The sequence below is a fragment of the Salvelinus namaycush genome, chromosome 15 (genome assembly GCF_016432855.1).
Source record: "Salvelinus namaycush isolate Seneca chromosome 15, SaNama_1.0, whole genome shotgun sequence".
NCBI lineage: Eukaryota > Metazoa > Chordata > Actinopteri > Salmoniformes > Salmonidae > Salvelinus > Salvelinus namaycush.
In genome coordinates, this window is record NC_052321.1 from 15993243 (window position 1) to 16010437 (window position 17195).

The 17195-nt window shown below is 43.6% G+C and overlaps 1 protein-coding gene across 1 annotated transcript; it reads right to left on the bottom strand.

Moving 5' to 3' along the window:
• Positions 1–2283: 2283 nt before the first annotated feature.
• On the bottom strand, positions 2284–16364 carry LOC120059788 (synapse differentiation-inducing gene protein 1-like). Its single transcript, XM_039008837.1, has 3 exons — positions 15933–16364; positions 3322–3459; positions 2284–2445 (listed from the first exon to the last, which is right to left on the bottom strand). Exons 1-3 carry the CDS (start codon positions 16362–16364, stop codon positions 2284–2286), a joined length of 732 nt encoding a protein of 243 aa, XP_038864765.1.
• Between the last annotated feature and the right edge of the window lie 831 nt (positions 16365–17195).

The following is a 17195-nucleotide window of genomic DNA, read 5'->3' on the forward strand; positions in this document are numbered from 1 at the left end:
GGAGAGAGAGAGAGAGAGAGAGAGAGAGAGAGAGAGAGAGATGGCTCTCCAGTCTCCAGGTGAATAAAATACTGCACATGTTTCGTTCTGACATCCTGACTCCAGAATGTATTCTTTGTTCCTGAGCTTTCAGCTTCTTGGCAGCTAGAGTCACCTCATAAGAGATGCCAAACGCAGATAACAGAATAAGCCGTGCCAGTGTGGGGAGAAGCCTGGAGGTGAGCAAATTGACAAAATACAGTACCAGTCAAAAGTTTGGAAACACTCACTCAAGGATTTTTCTATGAAATAACACATGTGGAATCATGTAGTAAATTACCAGTATTTAATATTTGAGATTCTTCAAAGTACTGTAGCCACCCTTTGCCTTGATGACAGCTTTGCACACTCTTGGCATTCTCTTAACCAGCTTCTTGAGGTAGTCACCTGGAATGCATTTCAATTAACAGGTGTGCCTTGTTAAAAGTTAATTTGTGCAATATCTTTCCTTCTTAATGCGTCTGAGCCAATCAGTTGTGTTGTAATAAGGTAGGGGTGGTAGACAGAAGATAGCCCTATTTGGTAAAAGACCAAGTCCATATTATGGCATGAACAGCTCAAATATGCAAAGAGAAACAACAGTCCATTATTACTTTAAGACATGACGATCAGTCAATCCGGAAAATTTCAAGAGCAGTCGCAAAAAGCATCAAGGGCTATGATGAAACTGGCTGCATTGCTGCAACGAAACCACTACTAAAGGACACCAATAATAAGAAGAGACTTGCTTGAGGCAAGAAACACGAGCAATGGACATTAGACCGGTGGAAATCTGTCCTTTGGTCTGATGAGTCCAAATTTGCGATTTTTGGTTCCAACCGCCCTGTCTTTGTGAGACGCAGAGTAGGTGATCGAATGATCTCCCCATGTGTGGTTCCCACTGTGAAGCATGGAGGAGGAGGTGTGATGGTGTGGGGGTGCTTTGCTGGTGACACTATCAGTGATTTATTTAGAATTCAAGGCACACTTAACCAGCATGTCTACCACAGCATTCTGCAGCAATACGCCATCCCATCTGGTTTGTGCTTAGTGGGATTATCATTTGTTTTTCAACAGGACAATGACTCAAAACCCACCTCCAGGCTGTGTAAGGGCTATTTGACCAAGAAGGAGAGTGATGGTGCTGCATCAGATGACCTGGCCTCCACAACAACCCTATTAAGATGGTTTGGGATGAGTTGGACCGCAGAGTGAAGGAAAAGCAGCCAACAAGTGCTCAGCATATGTGGGAACTCCTTCAAGATTGTTGGAAAAGCATTCCTCATGAAGCTTGTTGAGAGAATGCCAAGAGTGTGCAAAGTTGTTATCAAGGCAAAGGGTGGCTACTTTGAAGAATCTAAAATCAAAAATATATTTTGATTTGTTTAAAACTTTTTTGGTTACTAAATTATTTCATGTGTTATTTCATAGTTTTGATGTCTTCACTATTATTCTACAAGGTAGAAAATTGTACAATAAAGAAAAACTGTTGAATGAGTAGGTGTGTCCAAACTTTTGACTGTTACTGTAACTCACATTGTTCAACAGTGCATTCTGATGTCCCTCTATTACACGGTCAGTGATGCCTCTCTCCACAGAGAAAGACAGGAAACAGAAAACTCATTATTCATGCCAAATGTATTTATTCTGAACAGGATATACAGTGCACAATAAACACAGTTTTCTTTGTCTAGAGTCTATTAAGGGATGGCAGTTGATTCTCCTGGACTGGACTGGCAAACAGTTTGATGAATAATCATGAAAGTGCGCCTTCTTGGTTTTGCATTTCAGACACAATGGCAGGTTCATTATAACTCACTGTGGCATGAAAATCAGTACGACCAAAAACACCATCTGCACAATAAGTATTTACAGAGAACAGCTACAAATATGGATGGGGCCTCCATGATCATAATGAAGATCAGTGAAGGTGGTTAGCTCTGGAATTTAGGTAGTACTGTATGATCACATCTACTTCACTATCTTTCATCTCATTCATGTAGAGGAGCAGAACAGTCATTGTGGGACAATAGTTTATCTTTCCTTTAGGGGTTTTCCCTCATTATTTTGTGATCCTCAAACATACTTACCAGGTAGATAGACCTAGAGAAAAGTGGCTGTCTCTCCCCCTGGTCCTTCTTCTCCTCCTCTCTGCTGCTCCAAAACCAAAACATCCAGACAGAGCCACATGTAGACTGGTGCTTCAGGGTTGCCATAACAGGGAAGATTTCCCAAGCACTCTCCCCTGTGGCCCTGGTCCTGCTCCTATACGTGTCCCCTAGACTTGGACAGGTAGGCTACAAGTGCCACCACCACCCCCACGTACATCCCTGCCCCAATGGTGATGGAGAGAGCAGCGAGGAACAGGGCTCTTCTGGAGCTACTGCCTGCCCTAGAGAAGTCTCCCTTAGCCATGGCCTTGCTAGTCTGAGACAAAGGAGAAAGAAATTAGTCATGATTTCATATGACTGAGAACAATTTGAGTAGGTGTAAATTCACTGTAGGGAGAGAAAACAATGAATTGTTCCCGGGGAGCCATTAGTTGCTATGGCAATTATGTCACTACCGTTTTGACAGTGACTAATGTGTTGTTTAGATGTTTTTGGATCCCTCTGAAAAAGACTGGCCCATAACCCATTTGTCCCTTTGAATCCTTTATTAGGGTCATTTTTCAATTTAATTGTCTTTGCAATTAGTTTGAGAGATGTTGCGATCCACTGAGATAAATTGTAGTTGGATTAAGGGGCAGGGAGGGGACCTGCTGCATTCAGGACCTGCTCACTAAAGTGCTGCTATTTATAGATAGACCTGGGGTTCAATATAATCACAATTTCACAATGGCGAGACAGTCCCAGGGGAAGCAGATTATGTCTATTCATTATCTACTGAAAAATACATGTAGATAGATAATATCTGCTAGACAGTCATGTGGGCAATGTATTGCTAACATAAAATGACATGTATTATGAGGCTTTTGATTAAATTCAAATAAAATAAAACATACTGCATATGTGGCACAGTCAACCTTTAGTTTTAACTGTACACAGTTTACATTTCTCTTTCAGTGGTATTGCTGCTTGTGTTCACAAGAGTAAAAGGGGACAGAACCTATGCGGTTTACGCAGTCAATGGTCTGCAATAATTAGTAGAGGGCGATGGGTGTGGAAAATGGGCTGTGTTAGCACTTGAGAGAGAGAGCGCACTTGTGCCTACTGACCTTGCAGAGAGTGCTGGGGGTAATTAGCATTAATAACAGGGTAGTAGCTATAAAGGGGTGAAGTGGGGCCTGGGTCCTGGACTCACCCTCTGGGAGAAGTAGAAGGCAGCGATCCCTAGGGGCCAGAAGCAGCAGAGCATGGAGAAGATGGCCAGGCCCAGGTGGTCCCGAGGGGGCAGCATGATGAAGTTGTCCTCACTCTCAGTGTCACTGGAGCTGTCGCTCTGGGAAGGAGAAAAGGAGAGAGGGGGGACCGGACAGGACTGGTATGTGAGCTACTCGTGTCATATTCTACTGCCGCAATTTGATGCATTCTCAGTATAGTTTGTGCTGTGAGTAAGCGTGTCCCACCAATAGGGGCACATCACTTTTATTTATAAAACAATAATCAGCAAGGTTATAGGATCAGATTAGAGAACATTGTTCCATGGACCTGAATCTGACTCTGCACTATAGAGATACTGTCAATAATGTGTGAGCCCACACCTTGCTGTTACCGTTACTGTAACACCTAACAGTTTGACATTAGATGACAAAAACCACCAGGCATATCTGCCCTTGTTCTGCTTACATGCAGGACATGATGGGCTCAGCCAGGCAGAGAAGATTTGTATTTCTGTCAACACCCATGAGCGGCATGACAGATAACACTGGATTAACAGATTGTTTCATCACCACCAGATGACAGGAGGAACAGGAAGAACACATTGCCATTTATGTGCTAAATTGCCTCCCTTTCTCCACACGCACCCCACCACCCCTCGTCATTTTGCCCGTCTTGCTTGAAAGGCTGTGAATATTCTGAGGGCCAGTGTGGTCTCTTCCCATACTGTACCTTGATTTTTCTCAGAGGCCCCTGGGTAGCTGAGGGGCTAATGAATAGGAAAGTCAGACGCTGCTGTGGGAACTCTGGCACAGGGACAAAAGTGAATAGCAAAACACGAGGAGCCACGTCACTGGGATGACCTTTAAGAAGAGATGGCCTCACCTTTGCAGTTCTCCCAGAGTGGGAGATGCTGTTTGTTTAAATTAATGTTGTTAGTCTTGTTACTAACAGGGATCAAACAAACCTGTGGGACTGAGGGAGGATAGAAAATGGAAATGGATGTTCAGGGCCGAAAATAAATGAGCCAATTTAAAAAGGACGAGAGGAGAGAGGAAGAGGCATAGAGAGTGTGTAGACAAAGTGGACATAGCAGAAAAACCCTCATCTCACCCTCTCACCCATTGGCAAACATGATAGAGAGAGAGATAAGCATTTTGAAGTGTCCTTGCATTGTGCATAAAATGCTACAAGTACTGTGCTTGTAGAGAGAAAGTGACAGAGGGCCTAAAATGTATTACATAATACTTTTCATATGTAGCTACAGAGGCTATGACAATTATGTTTGAAGTTACACACAGAGACCCACATGCATAACCAATGATCACGAGACTTTTTCCCACAATTGGCCTCTGAAATGATCTATTTCATTCCTGGTGTACACCTGAAACACCAAGTGAGATTCTCCACATCCAAGCACATTTATAATGGATTCCCATGCTCTTGTGGATAGATTTGTAGACTGGGGCCTAGATTCAACTGTGTACGGGGAAAAGGCTGGCCCGGGGGCCGTATGCGGCCCACGACCTGATTCAACACAGCCTGCGGAATCATGCTCAGATCACATAAAGAATTTACGATAATAAAGTTTTGAAAATTAAAAGCCCAATGAATACTCGCCTTTGTGTAATGATTTAACTCCCACCGCTTGTGGGCCATTTATTTTGAAGGCACGTATAAATAACAACTGCACGAGGACAGACAGTGACTGACAGGCTGACACACGTCACAGTTACAAATAGTACCTAGCTAGAAATTGCGCAAAAATGAGTTTTTCAAAGATTTCAAAGAAAAGCAAAGTAGACAATGTGTGGACATCAAAATATTTATTTATTGAGGAATCAGGGAAAGCTGTGTGCTTAGTGTGCAAAGAGAGCATCGCTGTCTTGAAAGACTACAACTTGTCCCGACACTTTCAGACGAAGCATGCAGAGAAATATAGGAATGTGTCTTCTGAGCAGAAGGCAAGTGCATCGAAAGAGTTGCTTTCTCAGTTTCAAAAGCAGCAAGGACTTTTCACAAAACTGCATTCAACAAAGACGGAATGGCGAGAGCTAGCTATGCACTGTCCCACAAAATTGCTAAACATAACAAGTCATTCGCTGAGGGCGAATTCCTGAAATATTTTTTTTGACTGCAGCAATACTTTGTCCCGACAAGAAAGAGCTGTTTGAAAATGTTTCCCGGGCAAGACGAACAGTGACAGGGCGTGTTGAGGACATCGCAGAGAATATGGAACAACAGTTGAAAGACAAGGTAAAGGATTTCATCTATTTCTCCTTGGCCCTGGATGAGAGCAGTGATGCACGTGACACGACACAGTTGTTGATATTCTTACGAGGCATAACCCCAGACTTTGAAATTACAGAGGAGCTTGCTTCAGTGCAGTCAATGAAGAGCACAACCACAGGGAAATATTTATTGGAGGAGGTTAATAAGTGTGTGGCAAAGCTGGGAGTTTTGAAAGTTATCCAGTGTGACCACTGATGGGTGCCTAAACTCTATCCCTTAAAAGTTTAAAATAAGTCAATACATGATGTGTCCTCCATAAATTACATTGCTCTTTTCAGAGCGCCCCACAGACACCATAATCAATTCATAAGTTAACCTATAGCATTCATTCACCCCTTTGAGAACACAACTCTCTGAGACACGCACACAGACACACACTTTCTTGACAGGAAAAAACGTTGGCCTTTTGAAAAGGATACAAGATCAAGTAGCTGAGCTGATCCCAGATCAGAAAATTATTTTCCTGCATTGCATTATTCATCAGGAGGTGATCTGTAAATGTGTTCTGAAAATGAGCCATATTGTGGATACAGTCACTCAAGGGGTAAACTTCATAAGAGCAAAATCTTTAAACCACAGGCACTTGACAGGAAACTTGACAGGAAAACTTGACAGGAAAAAACGTTGGCCTTTTGAAAAGGATACAAGATCAAGTAGCTGAGCTGATCCCAGATCAGAAAATTATTTTCCTGCATTGCATTATTCATCAGGAGGTGATCTGTAAATGTGTTCTGAAAATGAGCCATGTTGTGGATACAGTCACTCAAGGGGTAAACTTCATAAGAGCAAAATCTTTAAACCACTTTTGGAAGAGACAGAGTCGGGTCATGCAGATCTAGCCTACCACACAAACGTGAGATGGCTGAGTTTGGGGAAGGTGCTTAAAAGGGTGTGAGAGTTTTTACAAATGATAGGAAAATATGTGGATTTCCTTCAACTGCAAGATAAAGAATGATTGGCTGATTTTGCCTTCACCGTGGACACCATGGCCTTCATGAATTAACTGAATTCCAAACTACAAGGGAAGGGCCTTTTTGCACGTCAGATGTACAGCCTTGTCAAAACCTTCAAGGGAAAATTACTCCTTCTGACCCGCCAAGTAGAAGCCAACAATCTCACCCACCTTCTGACACTACTAGTCTGTTCCCTATCAGATGACCTGCGGGAGAAGTATACATAGCTGCTGCGTGCTTTGAACGGTGAGTTTTCTTGTCGTTTTGAGGATTTCAAAGTGTTGGAAAATGACATGCTGTTGGTTTCCTCTCCTTTTCACCTAACGCTCCCACTGACCTGCAACTTGAGCTTATCGATCTTCAGTCTGAAGCAGTGATTGGAGAACTATTGAGGTTCTATGCATCTCTCCATGAATTAAATTTCCAAAGATTAGGAGTCAGGCTCAGAGATGTTTGTACTGTTTGAGTCAACCTATGTATGTGAACAGACATTTTCAGTGATGAAATATAACAAGTCAAGGCACAGATCATCTCCTACTGATTCTCACCTCTCAGCAATCCTGCGCATAGCGACGTCAGAAACTATAGCTGACTTCACTGCTCTAGTCAATGCCCATCAGAGACTTCACTCCTCACACTGATTGAGTAGTTTAAATGTAATGTTGAGCTCCCTCTCTTGTGTTTTTGTACAACCCTTTAACAAGTATTCTGTCCGTGGTGCTGAATGCACAGTGTATCTTTCTCTCCATGTAGTTCATTGCATGTTTAATAATGAAAATACCTACCAGAAGGAGAACATGAAGGTGGTTTATTTCTGTGCATGTTAAAAAGTAAAATAAGTAGCATATCTGGACGTGATCTACAGTAGATATTTCTGTCAACACAGTCAAACACATGATCTATAATCCTGTAATATGATTCTGGCCCACGATGGCAGAAATATATTCTAATGTGGCACTCCATGGAAAATAATTGCCCAGGCCTGGTTTAAACTCTAGAACCTAACCCGCTTACCCCTTCAATGTATCAGGATACATATGGAAATAAAAGATGACTGGTCATTGGTCAGAATAATCAGATCCGATCGGGATGTCATGATCTGGGCCCAAAAATCCATCAGGCTGAAATTCCAGGATTTCTTTTCAAACCATTCTTACACAAAAAGGCCATTATCATAACTTTCACAATTTGGAAAAATCACATTTTTTACAGCACTGCCCCTTTAAACTAAATAATGAGGATTTCTATCAGCCTAATCGAGGTGTAGATTACATCTCTCATTCCAGTGTTCAAACTTGTAAACAAGGCTGCAAGGGATTTCTATTAATGCGACAGCCAATAGCACCGACAGAGATGGTCGCCTCACTTCGAGTCCTTAGGAAACTATGCAGTATTTAGTTTTTTATGTATTATTTCTTACATTGTTACCCCAGGAAATCGTAAGTCTTATTACATACAGCCGGGAATAATTATTGGATATAAGAGTGACGTCAACTTACCAACATTACGACCAGGAATACGACTTTCCCGAAGCGGATCTTCTGTTGGACCACCACCCAGGACAATGGATCTAATCCCAGAAGCTGACCCAAAACAATGGCGCCGCAGAAGCGGCAGACGGAGTGGCAGACGGAGTGGCCTCCTGGTCAGGCTCCGTAGATGTGCACATCGCCCACCGCTCCAGAGTATACTACTCGTCAATATCCAGTCTCTTGACAACAAGGTAGATGAAATTCGAGCAAGGGTTGCCTTCCAGAGAGACATCAGAGATTGTAACATTCTCTGTTTCACAGAAACATGACTCTCTCTCTCTCTCTCTCTCTCTCTCTCTCTCTCTCTCTCTCTCTCTCTCTCTCTCTCTCTCTCTCTCTCTCTCTCTCTCTCTCTCTCTCTCTCTCTCTCTCTCTCTCTCTCTCTCTCTCTCTCTCTCTCTCTCTCTCTCTCTCTCTCTCTCTCTCTCTCTCTCTCTCTCTCTCTCTCTCTCTCTCTCTCTCTCTCTCTCTCTCTCTCTCTCTCTCTCTCTCTCTCTCTCTCTCTCTCTCTCTCTCTCTCTCGATATGATGTCGGAATTGGTACAGCCACCGGGCTTCTCCATAACATCGCGCCAACAGAGATAAACATCTCTCTGGGAAGAGGAAGGGCAGGGGTGTATGCTTCACGTTTAACGACTCATGGTGTAATCATAACAACATACAGGAACTCAAGTCCTTCTGCTCACCTGACCTAGAATTCCTTACATTCAAACGCCGGTCATATTACCTCCCTAGAGAATTCTCATCAGTTATCGTCACAGCTGTGTACATTCCCCGTCAAGCAGACACCAAGACGGCCCTCAAGGAACTTCACTGGACTCTATGTAAACTGGAAACCATGTATCCTGAGGCTGCATTTATTGTAGTTGGGGATTTTAACAAATCAAATTTGAGACCAAGGCTACCTAAATTCTATCAGCATAGTGATTGCACTACTCACGGGGGTAATACACTCGATCACAGCTACTCTAACTTCCGCGATGCATACAAAGCTCTCCCCCAACCTCTCTTCGGCAAATCCGACCATGACGTCATCTTGCTCCTACCGTCTTATAGGCAGAAACTCAAACAGGATATACCAGTGACTAGAATCATTCACGCTGGTCTGACCAATCGGAATCCACGCTACAAGATTGTTTTGATCACGCGAACTGGGATATGTTCCAGTCAGCTTCAGATAACAACATCTATCTATATGCGGACTCGGTGAGTGAGTTTATAAAGAAGTACATTGGATGTGTACTCACTGTGACTATAAAACCCTACCCTAACCAGAAACTGTGGATGGATGGCGTCATTCACACCAAACTGAAAGCGCAAAGCACCGCATTTAACCATGGAAAGCGGTCTGGGAATATGGCTGAATATAAACAGTGTAGTTGTTCCCTCCGCAAGGCAATCAAACAAGCGAAATGCCTGTACAGGGACAAAGTGGAGTCGCAATTCAACAGCTCAGACACGAGATGTATGTGGCAGGGTCTACAGGAAATCACAGACTACAAAAAGAAAACCAGCCACGTCACAGACACCGACGTCATGTTTCCAGACAAACTAAACACCTTCTTTGCCCGCTTTGAGGATAATACAATGCCACCGCCGCAGTCCGCTAACAAGGACTGCACCCCCCCCCCCCCCCCCCCCCCCTCTTCTCCTTCTTCATTGCTGACGTGAGTAAAACATTTAAACGTGTTAACCCTCGCAAGGCTGCTGGCCCACACGGCATCCCAAGCCGCGTCCTCAGAGCATGCGCAGACCAGCTGGCTCGTGTGTTTACGGACATATTCAATCGCTCCCTATTCCAGTCTGCTGTCCCCACATACTTCAAGATGGCCACCATTGTTCCTGTACCCAAGAAGGCAAAAATAAGTAAACTGAATGACTACCGCCCCGTAGCACTCACTTCTGTCATCATTAAGTGTTTTGAGAGACTAGTCAAGGGTCATATCACCTCCACCTTACCGGCCACCTTAGACCCACTTCAGTTTACATACCGCCCCAGCAGGTCCACATCAATCACCATCACACTGCACACTGCCCTATCCCATCTGGACAAGAGGAATACCTATGTAAGAATATTGTTCATTGACTAAAGCTCAGCATTCAACACCATAGTACCCTCCAAGCTCATCACCAAGCTGGAGGCCCTGGGTCTCAACCCCGCCCTGTGCAATTGGGTTCTGGACCTTCTGACGGGCCGCCCCAGGTGGGGAAGGTAGGAAACAACATCTCCACTTTGCTGACCCACAGCACTGGGGCCCACAAGGGTGCATGGACAGCCCCCTCCTGTACTCCCTGTTCACCCATGACTGTGTGCACGCCTCCAACTTAATCAAGTTTGCAGACGACACAACAGTAGTGGGCTTGATTACTAACAACAATGAGACAGCCGACAGGGAGGAGGTGAGGGCGTCAGGAAAACAACCTCTCACTCAACATCAACAAAACAAAGGAGATGATCGTGGACTTCAGGAAGCAGCAGAGGGAGCACCCCCCTATCTACATTGAAAGGACAGCAGTGGAGAAGGTGGAACGTTTTAAGTTCCTCGGCGTACACATCACAGAAGAACTGAAATGGTCCACCCACACAGACAGTGTCCTCAGGAGGCTGAAGAAATTTGGCTTGTCACCCAAAACCCTGACAAACTTTTACAGATGCACAATCGAGAGCATCCTGTCGGGCTGTATCACAGCCTGGTACGGCAACTGCACCGCCCTCAACCACAAGGCTCTCCAGAGGGTGGTGTGGTCTGCACAACGCATCACCGGGGGCAAACTACCTGCCCTCCATGACACCTACAGCACCCGATGTCACAGGAAGGCCAAAAAGATAATCAAGGACGACAACCACCCGAGCCACTGCCTGTTCACACCTCTACCATCCAGAAGGCAAGGTCAGTACAGGTGCATCAAAGCTGGGACCGAGAGACTGAAAAACAGCTTATATCTCAAGGCCATCAGACTGCTAAACAGCAATCACTAACTCAGAGAGGCTGCTGCCTACATTGAGACCCAATCACTGGCCACTTTAATAAATGGATCACTTGTCACTTTAAACAATGCCACTTTAAATAATGCCACTTTAATAATGTTTACATATCTTACATTACTCATATCATATGTATATACTGTATTTTATACCATCTATTGCACCTTTCCTATGCCGCTCGGCCATCGCTCATCCATATATTTGTATGTACATATTCTCATTCACCCCTTTAGATTTATGTGTATTAGGTAGTTGTTGGGAAATTGCTAGATTACTTGTTAGATATTACTGCTGTCAAAACTAGAAGAACAAGCATTTCACTACACTCACATTAACATCTGCTAACCATGTGTATGTGACCAATTAAATTGTATTTTATTTTATTTGGGAGCCGCTTGTGAATTTGACAGCTCTGACTCAGTTCCACCATCAACACCGCCAAAACAACTGCTTTGCAGGTGTCGGCTTACGCGGATCTGATACAATCTAGCCCCTAGGTGTGGGCAAACTGACAGACACTGGTGCATTACACTAACACCCAATCTGAGAGTCAGCCAGTCAGTCAGTCAGCCAGTCAGTCAGTCAGCCAGTGAGCCAGTCAGCCAGTAGTGGCAAGCTGAGCTACCAGTGCGTTTTGAGGCCAGTGTAATTGATGAGACTCCTCCACTGCCCTGGTCTGTTAATTACCCTCAGGCTGCTCTACCAGAAGGCTTGTTAATGACGGCAGGGGACACTGGGCACACCTTCAGGGTACACAGAGACGGCCATGTGTCACTAGGGACTGGCATCATTCCACCCACACCTAGGCCTAAATCTCATTTTACCCCCCTACACACCAGCATGGGCCTGATTCCCCATCAAACTAAAGTGTTGGCATTTTGGAAAACATTGCTTTCTGCAATTGTGGGGGCTGTTTTGTTAGACTTCAGTGTGGCTTTTGACATTATCGATCATAGTCTGTTGCTGGAAAAACGTTTGTGTTATGGCTTTACAGAGTTACCTGTCAAACAGAACACAGAGGGTGTTCTTTCATGGAAGCCTCTCCAACATAATCCAGGTACAACCAGGAATTCCCCAGGGCAGCTCTCTAGGCCCCTTACTTTTTTCAATCTTTACTAATGGCACGTCACTGGCTTTGAGTAAAGCCATGTATACGGATGACTCAACACATACACGTCAGCTACTACAGCGACTGAAATGACTGCAACACAACAAAGAGCTGCAGTTAGTTTCAGAGTGTGTGGCAAGGAATAAGTTAGTTCTAAATATTTCTAAAACTAAAAGCATTATATTTGGGACAAATTATTCACTAAACCCTAAACCTCAACAAAATCTTGTAATAAATAACGTGGTTTTCGGTGACTAAATTGCTTGGAGTAACCCTGGATTGTAAACTGTCATGGTTAAAACATGTTGATACAACAGTAGCTAAGATGGGGTGAAGTCTGTCCATAATAAAGGGCTGATCTACCTTCTTCACAGCACTATCAACAAGGCAGGTCCTACAGGCCCTAGTTTTGTCACACCTGTACCAGTCGTGTGGTTAGGTGCCACAAAAAGGGACGTAGGAAAATTGCAATTGACTCAGAACAGGGCAGCACGGCTGGCCCTTGGATGTTCACAGAGAGCTAACATTAATAATATGCATGCCACACACACGCACCCACACGATAACATAAATCAAATCAAATCAAATATTATTTGTCACATACACATGGTTAGCAGATGTTAATGTGAGTGTAGCGAAATGCTTGTGCTTCTAGTTCCGACAATGCAGTAATAACCAACGAGTAATCTAACCTAACAATTCCACAACTACTACCTTATACACACAAGTGTAAAGGGATAAAGAATATGTACATAAAGATATATGAATGAGTGATGGTACAGAACGGCATAGGCAAGATGCAGTAGATGGTATAGAGTACAGTATATACATATGAGATGAATAATGTAGGGTATATAAACATAAAGTGGCATAGTTTAAAGTGGCTAGTGATACATGTATTACATAAAGATGGCAAGATGCAGTAGATGATATAGAGTACAGTATATACATATACATATGAGATGAGTAATGTAGGGTATGTAAACATTATATTAAGTGGCATTGTTTAAAGTGGCTAGTGATACATTTTTACATAAATTTCCATCAATTCCCATTATTAAAGTGGCTGGAGTTGAGTCAGTATGTTGGCAGCAGCCACTAAATGTTAGTGGTGGCTGTTTAACAGTCTGATGGCCTTGAGATAGAAGCTGTTTTTCAGTCTCTCGGTCCCTGCTTTGATGCACCTGTACTGACCTCGCCTTCTGGATGATAGCGGGGTGAACAGGCAGTGGCTCCGGTGGTTGTTGTCCTTGATGATCTTTATGGCCTTCCTGTGACATCGGGTGGTGTAGGTGTCCTGGAGGGCAGGTAGTTTGTCCCCGGTGATGCGTTGTGCAGACCTCACTACCCTCTGGAGAGCCTTACGGTTGTGGGCGGAACAGTTGCCGTACCAGGCGGTGATACAGCCCGACAGGATGCTCTCGATTGTGCATCTGTAGAAGTTTGTGAGTGCTTTTGGTGACAAGCCGAATTTCTTCAGCCTCCTGAGGTTGAAGAGGCGCTGCTGCGCCTTCTTCACAACGCTGTCTGTGTGGGTGGACCAATTCAGTTTGTCCGTGATGTGTACGCCGAGGAACTTAAAACTTACTACCCCCTCCACTACTGTCCCGTCGATGTGGATAGGGGGGTGCTCCCTCTGCTGTTTCCTGAAGTCCACAGTCATCTCCTTTGTTTTGTTGACGTTGAGTGTGAGGTTATTTTCCTGACATACGCACTATACACACACGTACACATGGATTTTGTATTCTAGATATGTGGTAGTGGTGGAGTAGGGACCTGAGGACACACAGTGTGTAATGATATCTGTGAATGTATTGTAATGTTTTTAAATTTGTATAACTGCCTTAATTTTGCTGGACCCCAGGAAGAGTAGCTGCTGCGATTGGCAGCAGCTAATGGGGATCCATAATAAAGACAAATACAAATATAAAACATTGCCAGAGAGTTTACCAAAACAAAATAATTGAGATGGGTGCCATTGAGGCCATGGTCCAGTCACGTGTTATCGTGTGGAATAGTTACATCCATCATATCCCTGTATTCCTACTGAGAACCATGTCTTGTCTGTATACAGATGCAGGGTTTCCAGAATAATTTATGATGAACACAAATACATGTGTAGAATAACTAATAGCAGATTTTGGCTTTGACATGTAAGAACTATCATCTGGCTCTTTCCTTCTTGTCTTAGTGTGCTGAGAGCATGTTCACTTTAAAAGACTTCTACAGAGCTCTGATCTCCACCTGGCTGCCACACTCACTCCATCTCCAATTCCTGGAACTACATCTACCAACACACAGTGTACCACACACACACGCACACACATACGTGTATACACACACACACACACACAACTGCTTCGAACAGAGGGTAAACCAAGAGAAGCAGCTGCCGAAGAAAAGTCTTAAAGTTTGTAATGGGAAATTTTATTTTATGTGTCCACATAACTGAATATGTGACTAACCTTGTGAAACTATGTGAATCTTTCCTACTATAATCTCCTGTTCTTGGGAGTATCATCCTGCGTCCTTGTATAGATAAAGTAACAGGAAACTATAAAGATATACGCTTATCACCCAATGCTTCAGAATTCAGACTGTCTACAGTGCGCTATGTAAATCTGTTACTCTCTGAGCTCAGAAATAAAGAATCTTGGTTTGATTTGGACTCCAGCAGATCCTTATTTTCTATATCAACCACAAGTTAAAATGACTAAATGGTGAGCCTATCATTAGCTGATGTATTGGTGACGAAACAAAATGTGCTCCTGTTATTTCACGGAAAACATTGATTTTGCATAAAGGACTCAGCGGTGAAAGATGTGTGAAACCCCAATGAATGCACAATCATACCACTTACATCTGAAAAATTTGCCAAAGTGCTTGATTTTTTTTTTTTAGATGAATTTGTTCTGTGAATCGACCTGGAATAACTGATCTGCTGGGTTACCTGTGTCGGGGCCATGTTTCAGCCCAGTCTCCACTTAATAATACTTTCAAAGCACTGCATTGTGGCATTAATGAATGTACCTGCTGTGCATCTATCCATCTGCTAGTGACAGGAGTTGGACCGATGGTAAGACCGGTTAGGGATCACTCCCCTGCTGCCAACTCATAGCACTGGGTATTTCACAACCCTACTGCATGAAATTAGATGTAGACACTTTTCTAAAGAAGTTGCTTTCCCACTGTCACCATTTTAATTTGCAGTGGTTAGTCACAGGTTTGTCCTAACATAACAAAAGGCCTGGAGTGATATGATCAAAGATGAACAGGGAGATTTGCCAACAATTATGGAACAGAAAAACTACCGCTCTATTGGATTTGTAAGTGCTATAAAATACATAACATTTTCCATTTAGTGAAAGGACGGTTAGATGGAACAAATAGGCATGAATCATGCTGGCAGCTTTAACAGCCTATTAGCAAGAGGTAGGGAGCTTTGTTAATTAACATGAACAGTATTGAGTGCCCTGACCGATTATTCTGTTAATATACATCCCTGATAGCTTTCTACAACTAAAAAAATACACAAAATTTGAGGTAACCTTGTTATTTTATTTGTCCTATTAATTTTCTATGTCCAACTGCTCTCCACTAATGAAAAAGAGCCTTTTGATTTTAACATTGCTCAATGTTTTGCCTGTATGAGCATCATCACATCCCAAATCCAAAGTTCTAGCTGGTCACTTATAGTTGGTTGCCCTCTGTGTGAACTCTCACCTCATACTCATGTCCCTCCTCCTCCACCTCATAGGAGACCGTTTGGATCTTCACATCCTTCTCTCCCAGTAGTTTGTCCTGAGGGTCCTCTATGGGGGCTCCCTCCACTCCCAACACACTGTCCTTGTTCTCTGTGAAGGTGGTCTCAGAGCTCTCACTCTTAGAGTCCTTGCTCTGGAGGCTGATATCGTCCTTGTACAGGATTAAGTTGGGCCTATAGAAGGCCTCCACTGCCAGGTGCAGAGAGGTGGCATCCAGAAACTGCTGGGCCTTAGTCTTGCCGTTGCTCCCTGTGACGAAGTAGCCAATGATGTTCTCCTGGCACTGATGGTTCGGGTAGTCGCCCTGGTAAGTCTGGTGGTTGTTGTGGACCATGTGTCTGCTGCTGGTCTTATCTAGGAGCGGGTTCTGCAGCTCACTCAGACTCTCCATGGTGGGGGACAGAGAGGGACTTCAGGGAGATCAGAGTGGATAGACCGCAAGCGTTGATAACAGGCTGGGAGCTAGAAATGACAAGACAGGTATAGTTATGGAAAGTGGGATGAGGTATGATATGTGATGACATTCAATTGTATGAAACTCTCACTGATGCATTTACAATAGAATCAGCTAAATGCATCTATATAGGGTGTTGATCAGAAGAAGCTGATGCAGCACACTTGTAGATTGGAGACATGGTTTAAGGGCTGGGAATATTCTTCACACAGTATTACACCTCACATGTCACGCTTCTCGTGGGCTGAAGGAAGAGTGGACCAAGGTGCAGTGTTTAAAGTGTTCATGATTTAATCCAAAAAACCATTCGAACAAAAACAACAAACAGGAGAACGAAAGCGAACAGTTCTGTCAGGCAAACAAAACAGCTAAACAGAAAATAACTACCCACGAAAACCATGTGGGAAAAAGCTACCTAAGTATGGTTCTCAATCAGAGACAATGATAGACAGCTGCCTCTGATTGAGAACCACACCCGGCCAAACACACATAAATACAAATCATAGAAAAAGGAACATAGAATGCCCACCCAAATCACACCCTGACCAAACCAAAATAGAGACATAAAAAGCTCTCTACGGTCAGGGCGTGACATCACATGGTATGAATCACCAAATTACCATCTGTCACTGTTGCACATTTCATGCCCCTGAATTCATATAAAAACGATGGTAAAAAGTCCCCCATCATTTTCCAAGCTCCCTCCATACCAACAAGTGAGATGAAGACAGATGTTGGAGGATTTTTTAATGCATACTGATCATAGTG

Coding starts and splice junctions, on each gene's coding strand:
- LOC120059788 (XM_039008837.1), bottom strand. CDS start 16,364: ATGGAGAGTCTGAGTGAGCTGCAGAACCCGCTCCTAGATAAGACCAGC. Junction 3,460..15,932: donor AGGAGGGACATGAGTATGAG/GTGAGAGTTCAC, acceptor TCTCCTTCCCAG/AGCGACAGCTCCAGTGACAC. Junction 2,446..3,321: donor CCTTCTACTTCTCCCAGAGG/GTGAGTCCAGGA, acceptor CCTTTGTCTCAG/ACTAGCAAGGCCATGGCTAA.